The sequence below is a fragment of the Chelmon rostratus genome, chromosome 2 (assembly GCF_017976325.1).
Source record: "Chelmon rostratus isolate fCheRos1 chromosome 2, fCheRos1.pri, whole genome shotgun sequence".
Lineage (NCBI taxonomy): Eukaryota > Metazoa > Chordata > Actinopteri > Chaetodontiformes > Chaetodontidae > Chelmon > Chelmon rostratus.
The window spans coordinates 16,878,663-16,889,145 of record NC_055659.1 but is presented as its reverse complement, the minus strand read 5'-3'; the positions used below and the strand labels follow the sequence as shown (position 1 = coordinate 16,889,145).

Below are 10,483 nucleotides of genomic sequence, written 5' to 3'. Positions count from 1 at the left end.
TTTTCTTTGAAGCACCATATGTGTTCAGCTGTGGAGTTATGTGTTCTTCATGTGTTTACAGAAGATAATAGCAGAAGTTTACTTCGGGCAAGATTACATTTTACGTGAATATTTGTAACAACTGTATCAGTTGCGACAGAACAATACATACCGGGCAAAGCTAGGTGGCGGTGTAGCCGTTAGCTCGCTCCGCAGTTGCGTCGGCTCCACCCCAGCAGCAGCGAGAAGGGAGAAATAGACACTACAGTTGAGCTCCGCCTCTTCCTCCGACTGTAAAGTGGATGTAAACTTCCCGGAATCAGCTGCCTCCAGCTGCCTTCAGCCAGACCCTGACAACTACAGCGCCGAGGAGCCCCTGTCTGTCTGCCTGTCCGCCTGCTTTCCTCTCTGGCTGCCCGACTCTCACTGTTTAAAGTTAAAAGGTGAGTTTCCAGCTGGGGGAAAGTCAGCTCGTCTTCGGGATAAACCATGGAGGGTGGAGGCTCTCCGGCGGCCTTGTTCCAAAACACATCAAAACTACTACTGCATGACGTTGAATTGCCTGTATTGTACAGTAGCTGAGTGGTAATTACACATTAAGTACACGTTATGGGGGATTCATTTGTGTTGCTGAACAAGCAGAGCGGGTTAGCAGGCCAGTGTATCGTCAGGCATGTCTGAGCTTGTCCAGGCATCAAGCCCCTGATGACAAACATGGCAAGTTTCTGTGCAGGATTTTCAGCCAGGATCATGCCACCAAAGAGACGAGCTGCTGCTGCCAAGGCAGGAGGCAAGAAGGCGAAAGCGGAGACACCAAAGCCCAAGGATGCCTTCACCTCTGCCAAAGAGGCCCTTCTGGCTGCAGGGCCACAGGTGAAAGGGAAGAGGAAGGTGGATGAGCACTGCTCACTGTCGAGCCAAGGAGAGGTAAGAAAAATCCCACCTCACCCTATGAGTTTACTCAACAAATGCAAATGAATTGTATGCAACAGTTAAAGAGAAGAATACAGTATGAGAAATGGTCTGTGCTGTCTCCAACAGGTGCATGAAGACTATGACTGCATGCTCAATCAGACAAACATTGGACACAACAACAATAAGTTTTATGTTGTTCAAGTTATTAACGTGAACAACAGTTACTATACATGGAACAGATGGGGCAGAGTGGTAAGTTTATTTATCTCTTTAGAACTTTCAATATTTGCAACTGCTTTACTTGTAAGCTGGGATGAGAACATCTGTTTGATTCCCATTTTCCTGATTTTTTTTTTATTGTGTATGCTAATCTTTCTGCTAATGAATATGTTAATTATCTGAATAAATGCTGTCATCGGCATAACTGATGGTGTTTAATATACTGTGATGATAATATCTGGCCTTTTACAGCATTTATTGTCCCTAATTTCCTCATCTCTGATCTCTGATTCAGGGGGAAGTGGGACAAAGCAAACTTAACAGTTTCAATTCACCTGAAAATGCCATCAAAGACTTTGAGAAAAAATTTAAGGACAAGACAAAGAACAACTGGAGCGATCGATTGAATTTTGTGTCTCACGCTGGGAAGTACACCCTGATCGAGGTGGATGGAGACGAGGATGCTGAGGTCAAGGTAGACATACATCATACTAGAACAATGAACTTTGAATATGAAACCTGAAAGCATCATCTCATTGAATCGATTACTACTATCTACACCAGACTTCATCGAAGAACTTGTTGGAGGTGTTTCAGATATTTCAAAAGTTCAGCACACTAAGCTCTGGCAAAGTCTCACTGCCTGTACGCTTTGGTATCACAGGTGGACACTGTCGACGGAAAGGCTGTCAAAGTCATTAAAAACGTCCTGCCCTGCACCCTCAACGATGCTACAAAGAAGCTTGTTGAGCTCATTTTTAGCAATGACATGTTCAAGGAGGCGATGGAATGTATGAACCTAGGTGGGTGTGTCTCAGTTTACCAGCCCTTTGCAACAATAAAAACGAGTTTTTGCAGCTGCCTTAAGTTCAGTCTCCCTAAATAACCATCCTGTAACGTCCCTGTTTTGGTAAGCTGCCTGTTGATCTAAATGAAGTTCCAATTTAAAACTCAAAGAGTGCAGATCAAAGAGTGCAGAATGCAACATGTAAATGATTGACCAAAGGTTGAAGTCTGCATTTACAAAGCACAGCACCTTATCTTAGCAATCTGAATGTATCTGCTTGGTGTCTTGGGCTTTGATAATATGATCATTGTTACTGCATGTTTTTTCATTTCATTCATTTTAAAAGTAATTGAAGCAACAGTTTGCTCTTCAAATAGGCACAATACACAGTTTGATGTGCCTTTTCTCAGCAAAAACAAAGAAATCATTCAGTAGTCTTGTTGGGATTTGTGGTTTTGTGTGTGTGTGTTTTATACAGACATCAAGAAGATGCCTCTGGGCAAACTCAGTAAGACGCAGATTGCGAAGGGCTTTGAAGTGTTGGAGGAGATCGAGGCAGCCATGAATCAAAAAAGAGGAGGCTCACGTCTGGAAGAACTTTCCTCAAAGTTCTTCACCACAATCCCACACAACTTTGGCCGGAACAGACCGCCAACCATCAACAGCAAAGAAATTGTGGAGAAGAAGAAAGAGATGCTTATGGTATGCTTATTTGTTTTTGGTTTTGATTTTAGATTTTATGTTGGAGTGAGGTGTTTTTCCCTGAATTTTTCTCACTATCAAAGTCTCTCTCCCTTCACATGATCTCTACAGGTGCTGGCTGACATCGAGCTTGCCCAGACTCTTAAGTCAGAGACTGAAAAGGCTCAGGAAGAGATGATAGAAACAGTTCCTCACCCTCTAGACCAGGACTACAATTCTCTCCATTGCGAGCTCACTCTAATGGATACAAGCACAGACACATTCAAGGTACTGTGAAGAAGTGACAGTCAGGTTCAGTAAATTCGAGGCTCTTGTACTGTCAGGACTAATTTCTGATCACATTCCATTCATATGTCCTCTTTTCCACCAATATTAATGTACAGGGTTTTTTTTTTGCATTTAAAGGTCATCGAAAAGTACTTGAAAGCCACTTCAGATGACTATCATAAACCAAAAATTGTCAATGTTTGGGAAGTGGATCGAGAGACAGAGGTAGGACCTACAGTCAACCTTGACTAATGTGAAACAAAAGACTGAACTCCTGTGACATAACACATACGTTGCACATTGCAGGGAGACCGGTTTAGCGAGAATGACAGTCTAGAGAACCGCCGTCTGCTGTGGCACGGTACAAACATTGCGGTGGTGGCAGCCATCCTGAAGAGCGGTCTGAGGATAATGCCCCATTCAGGAGGCCGCGTTGGTCGCGGTATCTATTTTGCATCTGAAAACAGAAAGTCTGCATGTTATGGTGAGGCTGCATGAAAAGGCAACGATTGACAGTGAAATTATAATGATAATATTGCATTTTAAAAATCACATCTTTCTGCCCTGTCCTGTGTTTTTAGTGCGCACCTCTAAAAATACTGGAGTGATGTTTCTGAGTGAGGTGGCCCTCGGAAGAGAGAAGACCATCACCAAAGACGACTCTTCCTTGAAGAAGGCTCCTCCAGGCTATGATTGTGTGGTGGCACGAGGAAACGTAGAACCAGGTGCAGAACTTCCTCAATTTTTCATACAGTAAAATGTAGTTTAACGCTTGTGCTCAAGTTCATTTTCAGTATTGTGAGAGAGCCACATCTTTCGTGTCTAAAAACGCAAATTTTAAGTTGCGTTGTTTCCCCAATTCTGCTAAAAATAAAAGCATTTGACAACCGCTTTGTTATATGATATCATGCAGCATCTTGTGTTTGTTAAAGTTGTTAACTCCTGTGTTTTCAGATCCATCCAAGGACACCACAATCACCCTGGAAGGCAAGAAGATTGCCGTGCCTCAGGGCAAGCCCGTAGAGCAGCCCCAGTTCTCAGATAGCCACTTCAGCAACAGTGAGTATCTCATCTACAAAGAGAGCCAGTGTCGCCTTCGCTACCTGCTGGAGCTGCACATGTGGGACTAATTCTGCTCGAGGAAAGAAGCAGGTCCTTTGAACGAGCAAAGTTCCTCATTCCCTCTGTATAAGGGGCTTCTTAAAAGGCTTGGCTGTGCTGTTTTCTTATAATAACATAGTAATCTTCATTATTACAGCTATTGTGCAGATATTCTCACCATGACGCGTAAATGACTCATACTTCTTTGTGCCTTATATTTTGCACACTGTAAAACTGGCCTGAGCCTCATAGGCTGCACTTGCATTATAAAAAAATATTTAGATTTGTTTTGATTTACTCTTCTGCACTACAATGAAAAAAAAATAGTTTTACACTTCTTACTTGATCATGGTTGATGATGATGATGATGATTGATGATTTTAAAGTCTGAAAGGCCTGTAGATATTTGCACTATTTAATTTGAATTATATGCTGCAACTTGTTTTCTGTTTGGCATCTCAGTTGCGGTTTGAGCAGCTTACCTTTTACGTATAGCTTTATTTAACCCAAATGAAAATGGTAATATAACCCTCTCCCTATGAAAGAAAATATCTTTGTCGGATGAAGTTACTGCACGCTTTTGCAGTTATATAGATGTTTAGAATTATGTTATATAGCAGAGCAGAAGTAAAAGTAATACTCTAAGCAGCAATATGTTTACAAGCAGATGTATAAAATGGAATTTGTGGCGAATGTTAAAACACTGGTGTAAATTGAATGTTTTGTTGAACTGTTAAGAAAGACTCTGAAAGTGCTCCTGCAGTGCAAAGTAATGTAACATGTAAGTCATTAATAGTCTTGCCAGATTTCTTGCACCTTAGGTCTTCTAGCTACATTACAAATGTCACCATGTGGTGTCAGTAATGAGCAGCAACTGTAATGTAATTCCCTCAGAATTTTTGCACTAAGACATTACTTGAATCAGTCACTTGAATTAGTTAATAAACTAAAGTGCCCCTCCAACCTGCTGCAATGTTTTTCCTTCTGGATGTTGAGCTTGACGATTTTGTATACTTGCTATGTTGGGTGTTTTACAGTGTTACAGCTTACATGGTAGTTATTGTTTACTAATATATATATATTTTTTTTATGTAAGACATTTTCAGTAGGCTGCTGGACTATAAAAGGTAATACAGTTTATTTCTATGGCAGTAATACATCCAAAAAAAGATGATTTGTGAACAAATGAAAAGTCTGAAAGATGCTAATAAACTTTCTGCATTCAGTTTAACTTCAAATTTACATCATGTGTTGCAAAATGGAAATGCATATAATCAATAACCATGTTTTTTTTTTTGTTTCTCCTTTGATGTGACTTTGGGTTTAGATAATAATCCTGCTCTCTGACCTCCCTGAAGAGAAGAGTAAGCAATTAAAGCACTTGGGAATATATGGAAGACTAAAAATTGAATACAGTACAGGCTAACCTTATTTCACCACTGGAAATTGCTTTTGGTTCCTGAGTCATGTGTATGGATTTACATTATTATCCAATCACAATGCATTTCAATATCACCTGATGTTCGTCTCTGGCTCTCCTCAGAAAAAGAAAGAAAGAAAGAAAGAAATGTCTGTCTGCAAATCTTCCAGAGAAAATGGTCTTTTCTACCTGTTGTTTTTAATCCTGATTTCAAACTTGACTGCAAAATTGTTATCAACATAAACAGGACTATGTAGTTCATTCTTGCCTCTGAAAATGAGATGAGTGTCTAAACAGTGTTCAGGCACGGTTCATCAGATTGTGGGAAACTTTCGTTCCCCCGTTTGCATTTTGCACAAATTAGCTGAAGGAGGCTGCTACAGTTAAAGGCCAGAACAGTTGGATATACTGGTTCAGTTAACCCAGATCAAGACTTGTTAGGGTGGATCAAATTTTTAGCTTTTATACCTCAGCACCAAGACAAATTCAACAAGAAAAAAATATTCTCTCATTAATATAGAAATATTAGGGCCATGCTGCTTTGAAATACAGGTGATTGGAGTGTAAAAAAACACATTCACCTGTATAGATGCAAACTATTTTTGTGACAACAACAGTCAATCCCTCACTCAGTGGAGCAGTGATGTTCTCCAGTGATGTTCCAGCTGTCTTTCCCCTGGGAACTGGTGGAAATTAGGACCCAGGGAAGACTGGCCTCTGGAAGTGGGACAGTGAAGTGTGTGTCTATTTGAAAGCAGAAAAAAACCCACGCACACAACACAATGTGTGACAGTCACTGCCATACACAGCACAGGACAGGAATGAGAGTGTTACTGGAGGAGAGACAGGAAACATCCTTTACCGTCTACTGTCATCATGGACTCAGCATCTCTTTAACTGGAGATACACATGTGTGAGAAGCCTGGACCTCTGAAGCCTCTCTACAGAAGAAGCAAACCTCAGACGCCTAGTTAACTGCACTTCTTGACATGGATTTTCAGTTGGCCGACTGACTATTTCGCTTTTGTGGGGGGGTGGGGGGGGCGGGAACCCGGGCTCCCTCTGTTTAGGGCATATCTAAACATATGTGGGATTTCAACTGGAGCTTTGTCAAGTCGGACACCTGGTAAACCTGTTTGGTCTGACAAACGGAGTGGATCATGGGTAAGTGCTGTATGTGCTTCTTTTTTTTGCTGATGAAAATGTAGACAGTTTATTTTCAGTCAGCAATCAATAAGTTCTCCCACAACGAGATATGAGGGTATTGATGTTTTTTAATATATTCTTTTTATAGTTACTACATCGTTATGCACTGCAGATAGGATGAATTTCAGGTATTGACATTTTTCTAGGTAGACCTTAGGGGAAGAAAAACTTTATTTAGATTGATTTAGTTATGTGACAGAAAGGACTCGCTTGCATTTCTCAGATATTAGCGGATTGATGGTATCACAATTGATTTTTTCCCCCTGTATGTCCAACAAAAACTCAAAAAAGCTCCTTTGTTTGGATACGATACCATCTAGTTTATCACATCATTTTGTTACTTCTTTGTCATGGATTCTCATTTCTTAGGTAAAATTCAAGAGTCAAAGACATTCGAGAGCATCTAAAAAGAGGATTCACAGTTGCAACATTAAATGTTAAAGGCATTTCTGTATTAGAGTTCCTAATTCCTACCCACAAATGTATCTGTTTACACCTCAAACATACAAGCAACTGTTTACATCAACGACACCGACAAAGGTTGGCCAGGGGGCGCCTCACTGGTCTGAGTAAGCATATATTCTATAGTTTACATTAGGTGCTATTCATTTAAATCAGTGTAAACCATATATTATACTGGTAGAGGTGATAACATATGGTATACAGAAGGATGGATGGTCCATGGTCTGAAATGCTGCATATTTGTGCTATTCATGTTTGGAAATAACTTTTTTTCTGTCTTCTCAACACAGGACATCCACATATGAAGACATTTGAGATCCAAATGGAAAAAGTGGTGAATGAATAATGGCCGACAAGTCTGGTCCCATGCTAGCCTCTGTGCCAAATCACTCACTGACAAATCTCACCACTGCCCTGTGGGAGCCCAATCCTACAGTTCCTGCCAATGTGGCCGTCGTCACGAGCTCCCAGTCACAGATCAAAGACCTTTTCGGGTTGTTCTGTATGGTGACCCTTAACCTCATTGCTCTGTTGGCCAACACTGGTGTGATGGTGGCCATTGCTCGTGCGCCTCACCTGAAGAGGTTTGCTTTTGTGTGTCACCTTTGTGCAGTGGACCTGCTGTGTGCCATCCTCCTCATGCCTTTGGGTATCATATCCAGCTCACCGTTCTTTGGCACTGTGGTGTTTACTGTCCTGGAGTGTAAGGTTTACATCTTTCTCAATGTTTTCCTCATCTGTCTGACCATTCTCACCATCACAGCCATCAGTGTGGAGCGTTACTTCTATATTGTACACCCTATGCGGTATGAGGTCAAGATGACCATCAACCTTGCTATTGGTGTCATGCTCCTCATCTGGGTTAAGTCAGTCCTCTTAGCTTTGGTCACGCTGTTTGGATGGCCAGCTTATGGACATCAGAGCTCTATTGCTGCAGCTCACTGCTCTCTCCATGCAAGCCACAGTCGTCTAAGAAATGTGTTTGCTGTGATCTTCAGCGCAGTCTGTTTCCTGGTCCCAGCGGCGGTTATCTTTGCCGTTTACTGTGCCGTGTACAAGGTAGCTCGTTCCGCAGCCCTGCAGCAAGTCCCTGCTGTGCCTACGTGGGCAAACGCGAGCCCTGCTAAGCATCGCTCGGACTCCATCAACAGCCAGACCACCATGATCACCACCACCCGCAGTCTGCCCCAAAGACTATCTCCAGAGAGGGCCTTCAGTGGAGGCAAGGCTGCCCTTACTTTGGTATTCATCGTGGGCCAGTTCTTAGTTTGTTGGTTGCCCTACTTCATCTTCCACCTGTACATGTCTCTGACTGGCTCCATGCAGAGCCCCGGGGACGTAGAGGAGGCGGTCACCTGGCTGGCCTACTCCTCCTTTGCAGTTAACCCGTTCTTCTACGGTCTGTTGAACAGGCAGATCAGGGAAGAGCTGGTGAAGTTTCGACGCTGCTGCTTGACCCAGCCGGCGGAGTTTGGGGCATCCAGCCACGAGGGATCCCTTCAGGAGAACTTCCTTCAGTTTATCCAGAGAACCAGCAGCACAGCTGAAACCCCGTCCAGCTGTGCCAACTCCCTTCCCAGAAACACTACGGACCAGGGGATAAAGATCCCTGGACAAATACCCGAGGAGCACGCTTAGACATGAGTTATGGACTGCAGTGCTAATAAATAAATAGCCATGTCAGTTTTTTATGGCCTTTTTGTCTTAACTGATAGGTTCACATTTTAAGTCTATCTTTAAACAATACTGACATGCCAATATTTACATCAAAATTATTATTTCAGTCATTGTCCTGTGAAATCACTGCTTGATTTAGATAATTCAGTCTGCTGAAGCCTCATATTATCTGCAGCTGAATTAAAGGTGTTTTTTTTGCATCACCATCTCTTTGTGGCCAGTATGGACAAGAGGAAAAATTACAGCAACCAATAATCACTCAAGTGTACATATGGATGTGTCAGTATTGATTTACGACCTCGTCCTTTAAGTACATCTCAAATGCGCCTGTGCCTTTTATTGTCTAATTCAGGTAGGCTCTCTGATTTTAGGTCAAGGTACTGTGGCTGTACTGTAACATTAATATACTGAGGTAGTGATAAATGTTCTCATGTGGCAGGGAAGGGCCAAAACTGAAACTTAATGGTGGCCCACGGACCAAAAGCACACACTTATTTTAGCTATTGTGTTGTTAAGATGCAGATTGGTATGAAGATCTCAAATTCCCTTAATTTACTGGCTTCCTGTGCAAAATTCTGCCCACTGTGCTCAGGTCATGAGAAATAATGAATAACAAATAATAAATGGGCATCCTACATACATAAAGACCAGTTCTACCTCCTTGAAAACAAAACAGCATAAACAGCTATTTATTTAAATATTTTTTTTAATTAATTTTTAATTAATATTGCTAGAAATATCTGGCGGGCCGAATTGAACCCACTTTGGGCAGCCTTGCCCTTTGCATATTTCCCATTCATATGACAGCTGAGCCCTGCGTTTTTAATGATGTTTGCAGAAATTTGTTTTGTGTTTCTAAATGTGAAAATTTAATTGCAATAACAACATGATTGGATTGATATTTAAATATTTTGTTGTATTTAATAAGGAAGTGTTCCATATGGGTGTGTGTTGGTTCCACTGCATCATTGTTGCCTGTCAATAACAATATGTAAATTTGTGACTGACATCATTGAGCTTTGTAAAGTACTGGATGTAAATGTTTCTAAGCTGTGGTCTCTTCTATCAAAACAATAACTTGATAAACAGCAGCGAAAAGCCAGTCCCACATATCAGTAAATGAGCACTAACACGGCGGCCTCTCGTGAATCTCAGAGTTCCTGTGTGCAACAGATATGCCGATAGACGGTGAATGTCATCTACCCATGTTGTCAAGGAAATTGAGTGAGCCTGTGACTCACATAGCAACGAGGACCTTTCGGCTGGATGTATGCTTCAGGCTTTAGATCCTGATCGGAGTCAACTAATTCTGGCTCATGCCTGCTTTCCACACGCAGAGGCTTGAGTAGGGTGTCGGCCTCATTAGCATGTGAATAGGGTAAGGTTGCACAAGTCGCTGTGAGCATGGACTGCTATAACAGTGACATGGATACGGTGAGGCGGAGATAGAGAATTTACAATGGAAATCATTACTGGCCATTGATAATGCTCTGAGTGGTAACAAAGTGCTGTTTTATGGCCTCTGCTGTTTGTATTAGTCTTTCACAAACAGCAGACATGACGAATAAAGAAGAACAGTGTGGTTACAGCAAATAACGTCAAACACCACTTTGCTGCATGGCTGTCTCTAACTGGAGTACACCTTTCTTACATAACTGTGGTTGTGTACTCAATACTTTGTGGTGAATACTGCACTAGCCTGTGGGTGCTGCAGAAACACAGCATGGAAACGTACTGAGACTTTTTTG

The 10,483-nt window shown here is 41.9% G+C and overlaps 2 protein-coding genes across 2 annotated transcripts; both read left to right on the top strand.

Annotated features, from left to right (window-relative positions):
• Window positions 1-264: 264 nt before the first annotated feature.
• On the top strand, window positions 265-5,152 carry parp3 (poly (ADP-ribose) polymerase family, member 3). The gene is made up of 11 exons (XM_041954732.1): window positions 265-422; window positions 713-906; window positions 1,021-1,146; window positions 1,409-1,588; window positions 1,778-1,916; window positions 2,379-2,602; window positions 2,714-2,869; window positions 3,008-3,094; window positions 3,176-3,353; window positions 3,451-3,594; window positions 3,824-5,152. The coding sequence occupies exons 2-11, from the start codon at window positions 730-732 to the stop codon at window positions 3,997-3,999; spliced, it is 1,587 nt and encodes a 528-aa protein (XP_041810666.1). The 5' UTR covers window positions 265-422; window positions 713-729; the 3' UTR covers window positions 4,000-5,152.
• A 2,251-nt stretch (window positions 5,153-7,403) lies between these two features.
• On the top strand, window positions 7,404-8,696 carry gpr61l (G protein-coupled receptor 61-like). The gene has a single exon (XM_041962000.1). It carries the CDS (start codon window positions 7,404-7,406, stop codon window positions 8,694-8,696), a length of 1,293 nt encoding a protein of 430 aa, XP_041817934.1.
• The last annotated feature ends 1,787 nt before the right edge of the window (window positions 8,697-10,483 follow it).

What these genes read in the sequence shown, in the direction of transcription:
- parp3 (XM_041954732.1), top strand. Translation starts at nt 730, where the DNA reads ATGCCACCAAAGAGACGAGCTGCTGCTGCCAAGGCAGGAGGCAAGAAG. An exon ending in GGAACAGATGGGGCAGAGTG is followed by an intron (nt 1,147 to 1,408) that starts GTAAGTTTATTT and finishes TCTCTGATTCAG; the next exon opens with GGGGAAGTGGGACAAAGCAA. An exon ending in CAAGCACAGACACATTCAAG is followed by an intron (nt 2,870 to 3,007) that starts GTACTGTGAAGA and finishes TTGCATTTAAAG; the next exon opens with GTCATCGAAAAGTACTTGAA.
- gpr61l (XM_041962000.1), top strand. Translation starts at nt 7,404, where the DNA reads ATGGCCGACAAGTCTGGTCCCATGCTAGCCTCTGTGCCAAATCACTCA.